Below are 19115 nucleotides of genomic sequence, written 5' to 3'. Positions count from 1 at the left end.
TAGCACGGACGACCCCTCCAAGAGAGGGACACTCACACCCTGCTCAGTGTGCTGAGGTGTGAGGCCCCAGTGAGAGGGCAGCCAGGCAGGCACAGGGCAGAGACAGTCTAAGGAAAGATGAGCCCCGAGCCGGTCATCAAGGGACCGTCCCCTCTTCTCTTATCTCCTGAGAGCAGAAGAGGGAGCCCTGAGTCTGGTCCCTCTCCACGAGGCTAGAGGTGGGTGACCCCAGCAGGGCCTCCCTCGTTCCCAAAGGTGCAGAGTTGGGGAGGCAGGGAGGCGGGTAAGGTGGGGTGGAAAAACCACGTGCTACAGGAACCCAGAGAAGAGCCAGCTCAAGAGAAGGGGCCCTGCACAGGTCCTCCCAGAGCACATCCCACCCCCAGCTCCATCCTCTGCTGTAAGACACAGGAAAGGCCAGGAGGATGGATGGGAGCCAGGGCAGGGGCATTGCACGTTGTAGAAAGCAAGACTGGACAGGCCTGTGCTTGAGGACGCAAGGAGAGAGCCAAGGAGACCCAGAGCCCAGGGGGCTGGCAGCGGGCACCTGGGGTCGGGTGGGATGGTGCCCCCGCTGCGTAGGGCCAAAGCACACTGTACCTTCTCGAAATGCTGGTCGTCAAAGGAGATCTTAGCGGTTCCTGACTGGCGGACACCAGAGCCATAATCAGGGGCCTCTTCGTCAGCTGCAAGAGGAACCAAGGAGGTGCTGGGTCCAGCAGGTCCCCATGGTGGGCAGAGCCAGATCGAGGGCCTGGAGCCAGACATGGAACCAGGACAGATGGCCAGATCACCTGCTCTAGGGACAGCCAACATCGACAGCCACAGTCCAGTAACAACCAGGGTGGCGTCTAGGCACACTGACCAGTAGCTGCCCAGGAGCCTGCACATGGCCATGTCCTTGTCACCACAACTACGTTGTCAAAACCTGACGCTGACCCCACCCAGATGCTCTGGCAGAGCCCATGCCAAGACCCATGAAAAGCCACTGTGGCAGCCATCTGGATGCTCAGTGGCCCCAGGCATGGCCACTCAGCTGACCATGGCCTTCAAAGCTCCCGGTGGTTTCTCTTTGTGCTTGGGACAAGACCCAAACCCTTCCCTACGGCTCAAAGACCCCTGACCTAGCTTCTGTTGGCCTCCCAGACCCCAGGCAGCTGACTGCTGCAGGGCTGCTGACCTCCCTTAGCCACGTTCAGGACCAGGGGACCGACTGCCCTCCTCTCCACCCCCTGCCCAAGGCCTCATAGCTCTGTTCTGCCATGGCCCAGTGCTGGTCAGAGACTGCCCTAATGGGGCTCAGCAGATGAGCCAACCTTTGCCATGCTGCAGGTGCACAGCGTGGTGGCTGCTGTGAGAGCCGAGGCAGGTGCCTGCCTCTCCCAACTCCCTTCCCCACAGTCACACAAGGGTAAACGTTAGACATCACTTAAGGACTGATCCAGTGGTAGGCTGTCTGCACGGGTCAGGCAGGAGCCTGTGTCAGCCTCGTTTCCTGACTGTAACCCGGGGACTGGCCTGGTCTCCAGACCCCGTACGCCTTCCTAAAGACCTCCCCTCATCCAGGAAGCGCAGGCAGGCCTCGCCCACAGGGTGTGGTGGCCACCCAGGAGTGACCTTCTGAGCTCGGGCTCCAGCTCAGTCCTTCACCAGCTCCCACGAGGCCTCCCCCACCAAGGGCAGAGCAGGGCAGCAGCGGACCCCCACGAGGGGTGGGCCAGCCCATGGCCTCTGGCATGACCCCATCTCAGCAGATGAAAGTGGCAAGAAGTAGCCAACCTGGCTCAGCTTTGCCCATGAGGACAGGAGCTAGCAGGGCAGACATGGACGGAGGCCTGGGGTGGATGGGAGCCGCTTCTGAAGGGGAGGGCTAGCACTGAACGTCCCCAGCATCCCTGAGCAAGGGGCTCCAGAACGCCCACGTTCCTAGAGGGGCCTGGGCAGGCGTGAGACCTGTTTTCTGGCCCTCCTCAGCTCACTTCACTGCCTCCCTGCTCCAGCCTCACTCCTCAGTGGGTCCTGAGGTCTCAGCCCACGGGAGTCACAGAGGCATCACGTTTACGTGGCAGCATGGGGGTGCCTGGGCTGCCAAGAGGTGCTGCAGGAGCACTGGGTACCACCAGCTTGTGAGACTGCCTACAGGGCTAGGTGACCGTGCGAACGACGTCCAAGGTGGCCACAACGTCAGGGCAGAAGGGATTCCATCTCAGAGTGGGTAAAGGATATGAGCATCTGAAGAGGTGGGCCCCTGGGGAGGTGGGCACCGGGGACGTGAGCACCTGGGGAGGTGGGCACCTGGGAAGAAGAGCATCTGGGGGAGGTGAGCACCTGGAGGTGAGCACCTGGGACGAAGAGCACCTGGGGAGGTGAGCATCTGGGGGAGGTGAGCACCTGGGACGAAGAGCACCTGGGGAGGTGAGCATCTGGGGGAGGTGAGCACCTGGGGAGGTGAGCATCTGGGGGAGGTGAGCACCTGGGGGAGGTGAGCACCTGGGGAGGGGGGCATCTGGGGGAGGTGAGCATCTGGGGGAGGTGAGCATCTGGGGGAGGTGAGCACCTGGGGGAGGTGAGCACCTGGGGAGGTGAGCATCTGGGGGAGGTGAGCACCTGGGGAGGTGAGCATCTGGGGGAGGTGAGCATCTGGGGGAGGTGAGCACCTGGGGGAGGTGAGCATCTGGGGAGGTGAGCATCTGGGGGAGTGAGCACCTGGGGAGTGAGCATCTGGGGGAGGTGAGCACCTGGGGAGGTGAGCATCTGGGGGAGGTGAGCATCTGGGGGAGGTGAGCATCTGGGGGAGGTGAGCACCTGGGGAGGTGGGCACCTGGAAAGAGAGCACCTGGGGGAGGTGAGCACCTGGAGGAGGTGAGCACCTGGAGGAGGTGAGCACCTGGGACGAAGAGCACCTGGGGAGGTGAGCACCTGGGGGAGGTGAGCACCTGGGACGAAGAGCACCTGGGGAGGTGAGCACCTGTGGGGAGGTGAGCACCTGGGGAGGTGAGCATCTGGGGGAGGTGAGCACCTGGGGGAGGTGAGCACCTGGGGAGGTGAGCATCTGGGGGAGGTGAGCACCTGGGGAGGTGAGCATCTGGGGGAGGTGAGCACCTGGGGGAGGTGAGCACCTGGGGAGGTGAGCATCTGGGGAGGTGAGCACCTGTGGGGGTGAGCATCTGGGGGAGGTGAGCATCTGGGGGAGGTGAGCATCTGGGGGAGGTGAGCACCTGGGGAGGTGAGCATCTGGGGGAGGTGAGCACCTGGGGGAGGTGAGCACCTGGGGGAGGTGAGCAACTGGGGAGGTGAGCACCTGGGAAGAAGAGCGCCTGGAGGAGGTGTGGGGGAGGTGAGCATCTGGGGGAGGTGAGCATCTGGGGGAGGTGAGCACCTGGGGGAGGTGAGCACCTGGGGAGGTGAGCATCTGGGGGAGGTGAGCACCTGGGGAGGTGAGCATCTGGGGGAGGTGAGCATCTGGGGGAGGTGAGCACCTGGGGGAGGTGAGCATCTGGGGGAGGTGAGCACCTGGGGGAGGTGAGCACCTGGGGAGGTGAGCATCTGGGGGAGGTGAGCATCTGGGGGAGGTGAGCACCTGGGGAGGTGAGCATCTGGGGGAGGTGAGCATCTGGGGAGGTGGGCACCTGGGAAGAAGAGCATCTGGGGGAGGTGAGCACCTGGGGAGGTGGGCACCTGGGGAGGTGGGCACCTAGGGAGGTGAGCACCTGGGGAGGTGAGCACCTGGGGAGATGGGCACCTGGGGAGGTGGGTACCTGGGGAGATGGGCACCTGGGGAGGTGGGCACCTGGGGAGGTGGGCACCTGGGGAGATGGGCACCTGGGGAGGTGGGTACCTGGGGAGATGGGCACCTGGGGAGGTGGGCACCTGGGGAGGTGAGCACTGGGAGATGAGCACTGGGAGGGTGATGGCCACCTCACCACACTACCACACTTGCAGCCTCCATCCCAGTTGTGCCCAGCCAGGAACCAGTTTGCAGCCCAAGGTCCTCCCTCATCTGCTTCTTGTTTGCCTCACTCTCTCCCCAGTGTTCCCTGCAGCCCAGGCTTTTTTTGAGGGAAGAGAGGGGTTCCCTGTGGGAGGAAGTCCATAGTGCAGGACCAGAAGATGGAGGGGCTGAGAAGGCCATCACAGTCCAGCACCTGTGACCTGAAGATTCCTGGTCAGCCACACTTTACCCAAGTCCTCGCCTGGCCTGTCAATATCCTTACCAGGTGGGAGGCATTAAAACCTGAGCCCACTTACAAGTGAGCAGATGAGGGCCTAGAGGCTTCTGTGTCTGGCCAGTGAGAGGGTCGTGCCTCTTAGGGGTGAGGGTCTTGTATTTTCAGACCCACAGGAGGGAGGGTCTGGAGTCTCCAGGGGAACAGGCCTGTGTCTGAGACCGAGGACCTGAGGGAGGGGTCGGAGGAGTCCAGGAGGCTGGTGAGGGCAGAGGTGAGCAGGAGCTCCGTCTGCAGGCCCTCCCTGCTGTGGAGCCTGGGGGGGCTGCAGGGAGGAGCTAAGGGGTCTCTGGGTCCCTCTGGGCTGCCTGAGGGGGGCCCGAGTCAGAGCGGGCTCAGGCAGCCCTGGGTCTAGCCTGAATGGCCTGGGCCAGCTGAGGAGGGTCCAGGAGGCCAGAGCCTAGAGCTGGACACAGGGGACTTCATCAGGCCCGCCCATGAGCAGTCTGGGTGAGGCGGGTCCACACTGACCCACATGATGCCCACAGGGCCCTTCTCTGCCCTCGGCCTCTGTCTGCACAGCCTCAGGGACCCCAAGCTTGCACGCACCTGAGATGGCCTGGACGGCCACACGGAGGAAGCCCTTCACCTCGCCCTTCTCGCTGACGATGGCCACGCGGTGCACCAGGGGCACAGGGTACAGCAGGTTGCTCAGGTACACGAAGGCCCTAGGGAGCAGAGGCCGCGATCACGGGCCACGCCTGCACGCTGAGTGGCAGCAGTGAGAGCACGGCCGGCGACAACATGACAAGAAGCTGCGAGCAGAGCAAAGCCACGGGGCAGCCAGGGCGAGAGAGCAAGGCGCTGGGGAGCGGGGCGGGGGCCTGGAGTCTGCAGTGCTGAGACAGGAGGTGGAGGCACAGAGCACGAGGGAGAGGGCGCGGGGGCAGCGGCCAGCCCAGCAGAGCCCAGGCATGGCCATCCGAGAAGAGAACAGGTGAGGAGGGGGTTTCAGCCTGCTTCAAGGACTGGAGGACCCGGCTGGGCCAGGCCGCGCTGCACCCTGACCTGCAGCTGCTGATGTCCCTCTCCTGGGAGCCCTGCTGCCCACCGCCTCCGCCTAGTGGCTCCACCCCGGAGCCCCCTCCCACCAACAGCCTGGCACTGCGGTGGGTGGGCCCTATCAGACGTCAGCCAGCCCAGTGCCAGGGGTGGCTGGCCAGAGCCCCGAGGGCACCCCGAGACCCACAGCACTACCCAGGCTGACCCGTCCCGTGGACCCAGAGCTCCAGAGCTTCCTTTCCCAGTTCAGCTGCCCCGGCTGGTTCTAACTGGCCTAGGTAGAGGGCGTGGTCACTAGGGTGGCTTCTGCATGCCCCGAGCTGGCCAAGATGTGGGGTAACACGGGCAGCCAGGCTAGAGAGGACCCTGGATGACCTGGGACACCCAGCAGATGGGCAGGCTGATGTGGAGAACTCCCCCACTGTTCAGGGGGCCCTCCTAGGAACAGGATCATCCTCCTCGGGAGCACCCTCCTAGGAACAGGATCATCCTCCTGGAGGGGCACCCTCCTAGGAACAGGATCATCCTCCTCGGGAGCACCCTCCTAGGAACAGGATCATCCTCACTGGAGGAGCACCCTCCTAGGAACAGGATCATCCTCCTCGGGAGCACCCTCCTAGGAACAGGATCATCCTCCTCGGGAGCACCCTCCTAGGAACAGGATCATCCTCCTGGAGGGGCACCCTCCTAGGAACAGGATCATCCTCCTCGGGAGCACCCTCCTAGGAACAGGATCATCCTCCTCGGGAGCACCCTCCTAGGAACAGGATCATCCTCCTCGGGAGCACCCTCCTAGGAACAGGATCATCCTCCTCGGGAGCACCCTCCTAGGAACAGGATCATCCTCCTGGAGGGGCATCCTCCTAGGAACAGGATCATCCTCCTCAGGAGCACCCTCCTAGGAACAGGATCATCCTCCTCAGGAGCACCCTCCTAGGAACAGGATCATCCTCCTGGAGGGGCACCCTCCTAGGAACAGGATCATCCTCCTCGGGAGCACCCTCCTAGGAACAGGATCATCCTCCTCAGGAGCACCCTCCTAGGAACAGGATCATCCTCCTGGAGGAGAACCCTCCTAGGAACAGGATCATCCTCCTGGAGGAGCACCCTCCTAGGAACAGGATCATCCTCCTGGAGGGGCACCCTCCTAGGAACAGGATCATCCTCCTCGGGAGCACCCTTCTAGGAACAGGAGCATCCTCCTCGGGAGCACCCTCCTACGAACAGGATCATCCTCCTGGAGGGGCACCCTCTTAGGAACAGGATCATCCTCCTGAGGGGCACCCTCTTAGGAACAGGATCATCCTCCTGGAGGGGCACCCTCCTAGGAACAGGATCATCCTCCTCAGGAGCACCCTCCTAGGAACAGGATCATCCTCCTGGAGGGGCACCCTCCTAGGAACGGGATCATCCTCCTCGGGAGCACCCTCCTAGGAACAGGATCATCCTCCTGGAGGAGCACCCTCCTAGGAACAGGATCATCCTCCTGGAGGGGCACCCTCCTAGGAACAGGAGCATCCTCCTCGGGAGCACCCTCCTACGAACAGGATCATCCTCCTGGAGGGGCACCCTCTTAGGAACAGGATCATCCTCCTGGAGGGGCACCCTCTAGGAACAGGATCATCCTCCTCGGGAGCACCCTCCTAGGAACAGGATCATCCTCCTGGAGGGCACCTCCTAGGAACAGGATCATCCTCCTCGGGAGCACCCTTCTAGGAACAGGATCATCCTCCTCGGGAGCACCCTTCTAGGAACAGGATCATCCTCCTCGGGAGCACCCTCCTAGGAATGCGAGCACCTCCTGGGGCTTCTGTCCAGGAAGTCACCTTGTCAGGAAGAGCCACCCAGGGGAGCCACACTGGGGTGAGAACCATCAGCTCAGCTCAGCTCATTTAGCCCAGAAACCTGCCCTCCTTTTGGGGTAGAGCTGACTGGGCATCCAGAAGAGGAGTGTGGAGGTCCTGGTGGCACCCGCTCAGGTGGGGACAGCAGGGTTTGGACATGGGAGTAGGGAAGCATGGGAAGGAGGTGAGAGGAGGCAGGCAAGGTGGGAAAGGCGGGGGTCTCAGGCAGGGAGGTGGGGTAGTGGAGGAGACAGGGGAGAGACAGTCACAGTCTGCTGGCCAGGTGGGCACTGGGCAGAGGAGTAGCAGGGAGGAGCAAGGAGCAGGTTTGGTCACCTGCGCCCACTCAGCTCACCCAGGTCAGCTCTGCCTCGTGGTGTACCTTGCTCTGTCCCTGAAGGACGTACACACTAACCAGTAGCAGCTTGGCACTGTGGCAGTCAGAAACCTGAGCACCATTCTCTCACTGACCACGACCCAAATCCACCTTGTCTCCCTGAAGTGCCCCTGGCTGGCCCCACTCCCACTGTCACCCCTTCCCAGAAGAGTCCCAAGGCACCAGTCACAGACCGAAGCCCTCACCCACCACCTCAGCGATGCCCAAGCTCCTGCAGGAGCACCAGGCCCTGAGGCTGCTCAGCCTCCCCCTCCCAGAGCTGGGCCTCCATCTGGCCTTGTGGGCCGGGCCTCTGGGTGTCCACTCTGGCTAACCACAGCCCCTTTCTCAGCCTCCCTTGTGTCATCTGTGCCAGCGTGGGGACCCGTCGGTGGTTGCCTCTGCTTTCTGGGTGTCCCTGCTTCACATCCTTCATGGAGAGTCACCAAAGTAGGCCACAGATGGGACGGTGCTGCTGCCTTCCAGAGGCTGGGCTGCTGGCTGTGCCCCAGGCCCCTCCTTCTGCAGCACAGTGCCCCCCTGAGGACAACCCAGAGGAGGGCTCCAGAGTCAGGGGGAGCTGCCTTGTGGAAGACGCAGGGACAGCCTGGGGCCACCTTCACTGTGTGCCAGGGGAGGACACTGCTAGAAGAAGCTGCACAGCTGTTCAGGGCCACCCAGCCAGGGTTAGCAGCTCCCTACCTCCAAGCCTCCTGGCCAGCCCTGGGCTGCCTCCCTGGAAGACTGGAGCAATTCCGTAGGGGCTGCTGGGAGCCAGCAGGGCCTGGACTCTGGAGCTGACCAAATACACATCACCGTAGCAGTGACCCACAAACCTGTGGACTCCCAGGACCACACCTGAGTGAGAAGCCTTCCACCTGGAAAGCTCATAGGTCCTGTGGCCACCACTGCCTGACGCTCCCCAACTGTACCCAAAGGCCAGGTCCTGGGGGTCTGAAGTGGTGCATATGGAGGTAACTGGGCAAGGCAAGGTCCCTGCCCAGGCCACATGGCCAGGCTGCAGCCAGCAGGCCTGCTCTGGATCTCTGCAGGAACTGGCCACTTGCAAACCTGTTAGAACCCCTGCAGACTGCGGTGTAGGGGGCAGGGGGGTTTCTACAATGTGCCATCTTGTTGGCTCAGGTTCCCAGAGGTCACCTGGGGGGGGGGGGCCCTTCGAGTCCCCTAGGCACCAAATCAAAGACCCAAGGAAGAAACTACCCAGAAGGCGTCTGTGGCTCAGGGCAAGCACCCTGGGAGCAGGGAGGGGCTGGAGAGCTGGCACCTCCAGCACCGGAAGGCTAGTTCCCAGTGCGGCCACACAGCGGCAGGTCTCCCTCCAGCTGGCTGGGTCTTCTCTAGGGTGCCAAAATGGAGCGAGGTCCGAGCTGGCACCTCAGATCCGCTGGAACACACAGCATCAGGCTCAGACTGGCAGTGACCTGCAGGCGGGTCCCTAGACTGGCTGTGACCTGCAGGAGGTCCCTAGACTGGCTGTGACCTGAAGGAGGTCCCTAGACTGGCTGTGACCTGCAGGCGGTCCCTAGACTGGCTGTGACCTGCAGGCGGTCCCTAGACTGGCAGTGACCTGAAGGAGGTCCCTAGACTGGCTGTGACCTGCGGCGGTCCCTAGACTGGCAGTGACCTGCAGGCGGTCCCTAGACTGGCTGTGACCTGCAGGCGGTCCCTAGACTGGCAGTGACCTGCAGGCGGTCCCTAGACTGGCAGTGACCTGCAGGCGATCCCTAGACTGGCTGTGACCTGCAGGCGGTCCCTAGACTGGCAGTGACCTGCAGGAGGTCCCTAGACTGGCAGTGACCTGCAGGTAGGCAGGGTTGTGGGATGGGGCCCTCAGGGACCTCTTGGTTGGAGGTCTGGGGTAAAACAATCAAAAAGACCACTGGGGTCTTGGACAAAGCCTCCAGCATCTTCTCCAAACCCCGTGGTCCCGTTCAGCATCCTCAGGGCTTTAGTGGGGACCAGGCATACCTAACAACATCTCTGGTGCTCTGGCAAAGGGGCACCTGGGCTCTTCTCTCCAACCCACAGTCCCCTGCCTGTCCATCGGGAGATGGTGATGGACTCACTCAGCTAGAATAGACCTGGATCAGACCTCCAGGGCCCTGCACGAGCCGCCCCCAGTGGCTGCACTAGCCTTGAAGGGGCACAAACTGAGTCGTAAAGACCCTGTCCCCCGCTGTCATGGGGACCCCATCCAGCCCACGCACCTGGAGCTTGAAGCCATGGGACCAGATGTACTGGACCCCAGAGCCCCATGTCTGAGGCCCTTGTGCTTCTGCCCAGTGGGGACAGTTCTCCAGGTCTCGTCTCCTCTGCCCTCCTGGTGCTGGGCAATCTGACAGAGCAGGCACTCTAGGGACCAGAGAATAGCCCTAGTCCTGCCCCTGACGGCCATGGCCCTGCCACACCCAGCTGCATAGCCAGCTGCCCTCAGGATCTGAGAAACACCGTTCATAGACACACTGACCAGAGGGGCTGAGGGGCCTGGGCACAGAGCCCCTGGAACAGGAGCTGAGGGCTCTTGGGACACACAGAGCTGACACCTGCCTCTTGCTGGCTCAGCACTCATCACCCAGTGCTGGACACTGCCCTGGAGCCTCAGGCCCCCCCACATGCCCAGGCACTCAGCTGCCCTCCTCTCTCTGCAGCACCACATCACCCATGAAGTCTGTGTCCCATCTTCCGGAGGCACCTAGTCCGGGCGGAGGAAGCTAGAGTCCTCAGGCCCACTTCCTCAGCCTGGGAGTGGACGCCAACCCAACCACATCCCCAGGTCACTGGGCAGCCAACCTCCAGAGGCAGAGCCCCCAGAGTCCTGACCCTGGACATGGGAGAGCCCCTGGCTGTGGCTGTGGGGGCCTTGCCCAGAGGCAAGAGCACCTTGAAGCAGACTGAAACGCAGGGGTGGGGCGGCGAGGTGGCGAGGCGGAGGGAGGAGGCAGTGCTAACCACAGATTGGTGAGGTGCAAGACGCATGCTGGGACCCAGGGAAGCCTTTCCAGAGGGGCGAGAGTGGGCAACCCAATTTGCTTAAGCTTTGGAGAGAGAGCCAGCAGCTACCGGAAGGATAAAGGAAAATCCACGGTGGGGCCCTTCCCAGGGGCCTGCACAGCTGCTGCGGGAGAAGCCAATTCTTGCCAAACCAAAAAGATCGGGGTGACTCCAAACGAAGGCCGCCACAGAGCTCCCCGTGGCAAGGGCCAGGCCTCTCACGGATGACTTTGTTCCGTTTGGCAGTTTTGTAAGATCTCAGATCCACAGAGGGGAAAAGAACGTTGGAAGGACCCAGCTCTTTCCGGCTGAGACTGCAGAGCCCCACACCCCATTTCTCCCCGTCCTCGTCCCTGCACGCCCTGACCGTGCCTACCTGACACCCGGAGCCACTCCCAGAGCCAGCAGGAGCAGGAGGCCAGCCTGACGGCCTGGGGCTTGGTGAGAAAAGCCTGTCTGGAGCACTCGGGCCCAGCAAAGGGAGGCCCAGGCCCAGGCATCTTGGAGGGAGACGCCCTGTTTGTGTCCGGCTCATCACCTGAGGCCAGCTGGTGACAGTCAGGGCAAACTCATCAGAGCAAGTCCACAGCATGGGCCATGGGGACATGCCGCCTTCCAAAGGCGAGCTGGGCTTTCCTGCCATCTCCTCCGCCTGAGGACGGGGCGGGGGGGCCCAGCTCAGCTCCTGACCTGCAAGGGTGCCCTCAGCCTTGGGGTCAAGACTTCTGGAAGCGCCTGGCCCAAGGAAGCCGTCTAACTTCAAGGAAGGCTGCTAAGTGACTCATACCTTTTCATGGAGGTCGACTACGGCTGCACCGTGTCAGGAGCCAAATGCCCGAGTGCTGCACTAGGCAGCTCCCCTGCCTAGTCTCCTCGTCCCAGCCCCCTGTCTCCACCCCTGCCATAATGCCAGATTCACCTGCAAGCTGGGACCTCTGCAGCAAGTCTGGGCTTCCCCACAGCCTCCATTCCACCTCCTGACCTTGGCCACTCCTCCACTTGGGAGACCTTAATGACCAGCTACTGTCTGCAAAGGGCATGCTCCATGGGGGCCCTGGGCCCTGGGCCTGTCTCTCACCATGGCGACCTGGGAGAACACCCTCACCTTTGCACAGAGGCAGGCCTGCTGCGCCCTGGTGTGGGGCAGTGGAGAGGGCTCTTGCCTGGCCTGGCCCCCAAGCCTGCTCCCTTCCCCAGAACAGGGCGGCCCTAGGCACACGCAGGGAGCTGCCTTCCTTTGGAGAGGCTGAAGCCGCCTCAGTGGGACAAGCTGACTCCAGCACAGGGAGACAGGGCACCCACGGGGGTGGCCCTTCCTCACCTCAGGCCCTGCACATGGACTTACAGGGTGAAACCTGGGCACCAGGGCCAGAGCACAGCTAGTTCCCAGGGTTCCTACGGCCTCTGTGAAATAGGCCGCCTTGCCAGGATCCAGGGCTGTGAGCCTGTGGCCACGCTGTGCTCCGGGGTTGCCTCTCCTCCAGCTGCACCCAGCCCTGCCCCTCTGGGCCAGAGCATTCCTCTCCAGGATGGGAGTGCCCACAGGGACACGAGGGAGCCCCAGCTCCCTGGGGCCCCTCCTCAGGAGGCCGGCCCCTCCGCTGCCCTGGCCGGGAGGGTCCGGGGTCATGCCCTGACGCCCGATTGTGCCCACAGCAGTGCTCCTGTGCAAAAGAGCTGGTTCCTTCCCAGCATGCTCTCTGCTGACCTCACCAACCTTCCTACTAAACTGAACAGGGGGGGCCGGTCGTAAAACGGGTCCCGGCCGTCGCACAGCGTGTGCTCCGGAAAGACGTCGTCCTCCAGGTCCTCCTCCTCCTCCTCCTCCTCCTCCTCCTCCCCCACGCTCTGCTCCTCGGCAGGCTCGGTGGCGTCGGAGTCGGGGCTCGAGAAGGTGGGGGAGGGGGTGAGAGCAGCCATGCGCTCGCTCATGCATGTGTTGAGAAGAGGGTAGCTGTTGCAGCCAGAGATGACTGAACTGAGGTTAGTACGACAAGACAGAGAGAGGTTAACACCAGCTACCCGCAGGAGGCCGGCGCTGGGCACTCTGTGTGAGCCCAGACCAAGCACGCACACCACCAAGAACGCCGCTTCAAAAGATGAAGACCAGAAACCCACCCCAGCCCCTGGCTTGGAGCAAACCACACATGTGGTCAGCTGGAAGTCTCCAGAACATTCTGGAAGGCACCAACAGGTGTGACTGAGAATAGGGGTCCTGGCCAGGCATTGCAAAGGCCTTCGTAAGGATCTCAGAATGCTACTTTTGTGTGGGGTCAGAGGCTGGGCACAGACAGACCCAAGATTGGAGACCAGGAAGGTGGTGGTGGTCTCTAGGGCCTCTAGGGCTCGGGGACACAGCCCTGCCTCTGCGTTCCCACCCCACAGACACCAGTGACCTGGGACACCTGCCCAAGGCCCTAGCTGCTGGGGAGTCCCACACAGGCTGTGCCGGGTGGCAGTGGTCAGCCCATCCCAGGTTCCGAGTTGTGGCCTGCAAGTGTGTGGTGAGTGGCTGAGGGGGCTCCAGGGGCAGAACACGGCAGAGCCAAGCTCCGCCTGTGTCAGGACCAGGGCCGTGGGGGCCGGGCCTGGGAGGAGGCCGCTCTGCCCACGGCCCTCTCTCTTTCACATGCTGCGCTGGGGCAGGGAGGAGGCGCCCACCTGCCCACCAGCCGGAACCAGGGGAAGCGGTCGTAGAAGGGGTCTCCGCCAGTCACCACGTTGTCGCAGTCCTCCACCACGCTGGAGGGCACCTCCGCGGCCCTGTCGTACATCTCCCGCATCAGGTCCAGGCGCTGCCTGCGGGGCACAGCAGTGTGGGCCCGGGCCAGCAGTCACTGGCCTTGCCCGCAGAGCAGGCTTGGCCCACTCTGCACGGTCGCCTGCCCACCAGGCTCAGGCCACCAGGCTCAGGGGGTCTGCTTGACGGAAACCCCCAGACCCATCAGGAGACGCACTTGCAATTAGACAGGCAGACTCGCCCTCCTGAGCCCAAGAACTCGTGGGCGACCTGGGAAGCGCAGGACCCCACAGGCGGGGTCTGCGGGAGAGGCCATCGCCGAAGCTCAGAAACAGCCCAAAGCCCCAGAAGGAATGGGTGAGGCAGGGATGGGGGCAGGGGCTAAGGCAGTGTTCTCAGGACTGTCCTGTGAGCTGCAGAGCCGTGGATGGTGCCCTGGGGCACAGACACAAGGGCTCTGGGCTCAGCACCGTGCTCCTCCTTGGGAGATGGTCCCTGCCTGGAGCAGGCAGAGTTGGTGTGGAGCCTGAATACCTTGGGCACCTGCACAATCACGAGTGTGCACCAGTGTGTGTGTGTGTGTGTGTGTGTCCACCAGTGTGCATCCTGTGCACCTGCATGATCACAAGGGTGCACCAGCGTGTGTGTGTGTATGTGTGTACCCACCAGTGTGCATCCTGGACACCTGCACGATCATGAGTGTGCACCTGTGTGTGTGTGTGTGTGAGAGAGAGTGTGTACCCACCAATGTGTAACCTGGGCATGTGCACGATCACAAGTGTGCACCAGTGTGTTTCCTGGACACCTGCATGATCATGAGTGTGCACCAGTGTGTGTGTGTGTGTGTGTGTGTATCCACCAGTGTGCATCCTGTGCACCTCCATGATCAGTGTGCATCAGTGTGTGTACCCACTAGTGTGCACCCTGTGCACCTGCACGACATGAGTGTGCACCAGTGTGTGTGAGTGTGTACCCACGAATGCATCCTGTGCACCTGCACTATCAGTGTGCACCAGCATGTGTGATTGTGTACCCACCAGTATGCATCCTGTGCACCTGCATGATCAGTGTGCACCAGTGTGTGTGTATCCACCAGTGTGCATCCTGTGCACCTGCATAAGTGTGCACCAGTGTGTGCGAGTGCGTATCCACCAGTGTGCATCCTGTGCACCTACATGATCACGAGTGTGCACCAGTGTGTGAGGGTGTATCCACCAGTGTACATGCCAGTGTGCCAGTGGGTGTGTGTGTGTAGCAAGGAGTGTGCACCAGTGTGTGTGTGTGTGTGTGTGTGTGTCTGCCAGTGTATGCATCAGTGAGTGCCTACCAGTGTGTGTCTACCTGTGTGTAGGTGTCTTGTGTGTGTACCTGTGTGTAGTGTCTACCACTGTGTGTCTACCTGTGTGTGTATCAGTGTGTGTACACGTGTGTCTACCAGTGTGCATATGTATGTGTCTGTGTATGTGTGTAGGTTTATATGTGTGTGCACCGTGTGTGAACTGTATGAGAAGGGAAAGTGTCCATGAGTGTGTGTATCAATCGCATCTTTGGTCTTCCGTGTTCTGATGTCTGGACACATTTGGAGGCTTGCTGGCAGGAAGGGCTCCCCAGCCCAGCGGTTCCTGGAGCCCACCTGTCACATACAAGCTGAATGACCTCGAGTCCATAGGGCCTCTTCCCTGCCTGGTTTCTCACCTGCCAAGCCAACCCTCCGCCCCACATCACCCGGGCAGGGGCAGCAGAGGGACAGCCCTTGCCCCAGAGCCCCGAAGCTCTCCAGGGAGCCGCTCGGAAGCGCTGGCCTTCCTGCTCCCGACATGCCCTGTGGGCATCCTGCTTCTAGCAGCTGCGGGACGCTCCACTCTGCCTTCAGCGGCAATTGCTCCTGCCTTTTCATGTGGTCACCTTCCTGGAGGACGACGGAGCACAGACCAGCGAGTCTGCAGGGCCAGGAGGCCAGGCTGCAGGAAGGAGGCCCTGCCGGGAAGGGGACCCAGCTACAGGAGAGCCCTGCCCTCCCTCCCTGCCCTGCAGACACTGAGCCCACCCTCTGGGCCCAGCTGTGCTTGGCCGGTGCCCCACTGGCCCATAGGACCGTCCAGAAGAACTGTCATGGCTTCTGTGGCCTCGTCCGCCCTCCTCTACAAGGAGACACCAGAGTGTGCTTCTCCTGCCTGACCACAGCATGGTGGGACGGCACGGAGTCCATGAGGCGGCTCCATTCACTCTTCCCCTCCATCTTAAGAGAATGACGTGAGGAGAGTCAGGGGACCCCGGGTGCCAGTGCGAGAGCTGAGCCTGGCCCCGGTTCTGTCCCAGAGGAAGGTCCAGCCCACTGTCCACCTCAGCTGCCCACCAGCCACACCTGAGCTTCTCCAGTGTCCAGTAGTGGGTGGCCCCGTTCTTCTGGTCCTGGACCTCCACAGCCACAATCGTGCGGGGAAAGGGCCGCGTCTCTCGGTCTCTGGCGGCCTCTGGGGGCAGTAGGTCTGGCGGCAGCGGGGGAGTAGAGGGTGTCCGTGAGGAGGACAAACTGAAACTGGACCTGTGGCCAGTGCAAGAGGTCAAATGTCAGACACTTGGTCAGTGGAACCAGGTCCCCAAAAGGGCATCCTTTCCACCTCAGGGACCTTGGTTGAACACCCCACAACAGTGCGCTGAAGCCCTGACCGGCACAACCGAGGTCCTGCTCCTGCTGCCCTCCTGGCCGGCATCTCCCCGAGTGGAGGCGAGCTGTCCATGTCGGCCAGTCCCAGAACCTCCCTCCGCTGCCTACTCTGGGACCCAGATCAAGCAGGGCCATTCTGCCCACCCTGGGCTCTGAGGGGACAGGTCAAGGCCCCTGACGCAGGACAGGCCAGTAGGGTGGGTGCCCACCTTCTTCTTCAGCTCGACGCTGATGGCATTGGCCTCCTTGAGGAAGATGGCGTTGCCCCAGAGCAGGTCCCGCAGGGATGTGAACTGGTACCACTTCCACTTCCGGAAGGCCCAGAGCGCCAGCTCACACTCCCGCTCAGTCCACTGCACTGTGGGAGAGGCCACACGGTCATCGGGGGAAGGTCACTGCCCGCTACACCCGACCTTTGGGAGGTCAAGGCGGCAGTTGTGCTGTGGGAGGGCCAAGCTGGCCCTGCACCCAGTATGCACGGAAAGGTCATTCCCCCAGAGTCCAGGGGCAGCTGGCCTGGCAGGAGGGCTGGGCCCCCCCAGATTAGCCTGGGCCTGGCCTGGGGCTCCACGCTCGGGTCCCTGATTCCAAAGAGAAGGAAGAAAGCAGCAGACAGACCTGCCCAGTGAGCCTTGTGGAAGGCCAGGTGCCCCCAAGATGAGGGCGGGGTCCCTGAGAGGCTGAAGGAGGGGCTGGGGTACAGCCCGCCAGGGACAGCCACAGGCCGTGCAGGCCAGCAGTGGGGCTCGGGGCCCTCGGGAGAGGAGCCAGGAGAGCAGGCCAGGTGCTCCGGAGTGGCCTTGCAGGGGGCAGAGTGGCCCTTGGTCTCCACAGGTCCTGGGGTGAGGCAGATGCACAGCCCTGCCCCATGGGCCTGGTCACCACCCCTCCAGGCCAGCACCTGTGCCCAGTGCTGCTGCCAGCCTCCAGAAGCCCGCCTCCAGACGCTCCCCAGGGCATGGAGGCCGCTGGCCCTAGGGCCACGTGCCCCTGCACTGGCCTGGCTGCCTCCCCAGCCTGGCCTCACCTTCGTCCTCCGGCTCCTCTTCCTCCTCGTTCACCTCCGGGTAGTACCTGGAGTCCATCTGCTTCTGCAGGGCTTCCAGCTTGCTCTCGTAGTCCTGTGGAGACAGGCCAGGCCTCAGGCCCCGGGGGCGAGGCAGGCCTGCGGAGGGGGCCGGGGAGCAGAGGGCAGGGAGAGCCCCCCCAGCGCCCTCACCAGCCGCTGCTGCTCCAGCAGGTAGGTGGCCTCCTCCCGCTCCCGGCGGTACTGGTCCTCCAGCTCCTGGAGCCTGCAAGGGGCAGTAGGTGAGTGCGGGAGGCCAGCGGGCGGCCGGCAGGTGCGGGCAGGTGCCGGCCTCACCTCTGCTCCATCTCCTGCTTCATGTCGATGCCTTGCTTCTCCAGCAGCTCGCGCTGGGCGAAGGCCCAGTCCACGGGCTCCGCGGGCGTCTCCGCACAGGGCGTGCGCTCGCGCTCCTGACGGGCCTGCTCCGGGTGGTTGAACCGGAACACGTGGCTCTTACCCATGATGATGCGGTTTCCTGGGGGACGAGCGGTAGCCTCGGGGGACTGCAGGACTCAGTGGCCCCGTGGCGGGAGGCAGCTGGGGGAAGAGGGCCGCAGCACCCCGGGCCCTCCCTGCGCCTTCGTGTCCCCAGAGTGCAGCAGCGACCACTCTGGCCCCACGTCCCCTGTGCACACGGCAGGACATTCCCTCGAGTGCCGGGTGTGGTGCTGCTGTGGACGCTGACCTTGGGGCAGTCCTGCCCACCCACACCGGTGCTGGACACTCTCAGGACCCAGGGCATCTGCTGGGCCCTGGGGGCAGCGCCTGCTGGCTTTGGACAGTCCTGCCTATGTGGGCTCTTGGATGGTCTCACTTTCCCCAGGCTCTGCCCTCACCTGAGACCCAGTGTCTGCAAGCAGGCCCTCCTCAGTCCCTGTCCAGCACCCGGCCGCCCTCAGCCAGTCACTGCCTCTGTCCTCCCTGTCCTCAGGCCACACAGAGCCAGGCTCAGACCCTGTGAGGGAACCCCAAGCCAAGACCTCCCCTCTCGGTCCAGGACCTGCCCAAGGCTCATGGACAGCACAGCAAACCCTGAAATGACCAGGAAACAGTGATCGCTGTCTGTCCGAACTGCCCATGCCCACTGAGGAGGCACCCGTGGGTTCCAGACATCCTGATGTCCCTCCAAAGTGTCCTTAGGGACCCAAAGGCAGGATTTCAGAGTCCTGGCAACTCTGGGTACAGGCAGGGTGGAAGCCAGAGGCTGGGGTCACCTCCCACATCCCTTCTCCTGGGGTGGACAGAAGGGGCCTCTCATTCCCGGCCAGAGCTCATTCCTGGCCAGTTAATGTGAAGGCCAGTTGAATGTGTCAACTTGGCCAGGTTATAGCCAGCGATTCAACCACGCAGTGGTCTAGGAGGTGTTCCTGTCCATGTGATCAACGTCTGCCACCAGCTGATCATATGTAAGAGTCCTCAATAGTGGGGGTGGGCCTCACCCAATCAGCTGAAGGCCACAGCAGCAGACAGAGGAAGTTATACCATGAGTCATCTCCTGCCCGGGAGATTCCAGCCTGCTACCTGCCCGGGGCTTTAATCCTCCCTGGCCTACAGCCTCCACACTCACCTAGGCCGTATCCTTGAACCAGATCCCCCTACATGTGCATGGGTGCCCCTCAGTCATGCCCTGACCACAGCTGCCTTACGCTGTGCCCCCTGCTTCTGTTTTCCCCAGACTCTAGCCTCAGGCGAGAGCGAGATCATCCTTGCTGTCCCCTGAAGAACAGGCTGCTGTGTGCACCTGGCTTTCCATCAGGGCCATCAGGATGCCCACTCTGGACGCCAGGCCAACCCTGCATCAACTGACCACTCTGCACTGCACAGCCTGGCCACGCTCCTGTCCTCCAGCCCTCTCCCTGTGCCCAGCCCCCAGGGGTCCATCCTGAGCCAGGGCAGGAGTCTCTTCTGGACCCTTCCCAGCAGCATCAGCCCACTGTGGGGTCCCGACATGCAGACGGGCCCTCTGCTCAGGCCTCGGGTCCTGATGCTCAGGCCTCAGCTGCCCAGGGTGGGGCATGGGGAGGCTCGTGAGCTGGTCAGGAGCCCGCAGCCCTGCAGAGCTGCCACCTGCTGGGCATGGGCTGTGCCCCAGGAGGGGGGCTTCACATGGAGAAAGGGTGACTTGGGCATGGGGACAGGGCTTCCCCTGAGGCCATCTACCCCATGGCCCCTCTTGCC

The 19115-nt window shown here is 62.8% G+C and overlaps 1 protein-coding gene across 1 annotated transcript in view; it reads right to left on the bottom strand.

The window, feature by feature from the left end:
• Positions 1 to 547: 547 nt before the first annotated feature.
• Positions 548 to 19115, bottom strand: part of LOC124979566 (kinesin-like protein KIF1A) — a gene marked incomplete at its 3' end in the record, with an annotated part of 64743 nt that continues 46175 nt past the window's right edge. Inside the window, 10 exon segments of the mRNA XM_047543923.1 lie at positions 548 to 686; positions 4776 to 4894; positions 12178 to 12438; positions 13122 to 13259; positions 15566 to 15702; positions 15704 to 15745; positions 16078 to 16226; positions 16896 to 16989; positions 17088 to 17160; positions 17232 to 17412. Coding sequence (XP_047399879.1) covers positions 548 to 686; positions 4776 to 4894; positions 12178 to 12438; positions 13122 to 13259; positions 15566 to 15702; positions 15704 to 15745; positions 16078 to 16226; positions 16896 to 16989; positions 17088 to 17160; positions 17232 to 17412 — 1333 coding nt within the window.

This window comes from Sciurus carolinensis, chromosome 3 (assembly GCF_902686445.1).
Source record: "Sciurus carolinensis chromosome 3, mSciCar1.2, whole genome shotgun sequence".
In the NCBI taxonomy this organism is placed as follows: Eukaryota; Metazoa; Chordata; class Mammalia; order Rodentia; family Sciuridae; genus Sciurus; species Sciurus carolinensis.
Note: the sequence above shows the minus strand (reverse complement) of the source record. Positions and strands in the feature narration are given on the sequence as shown.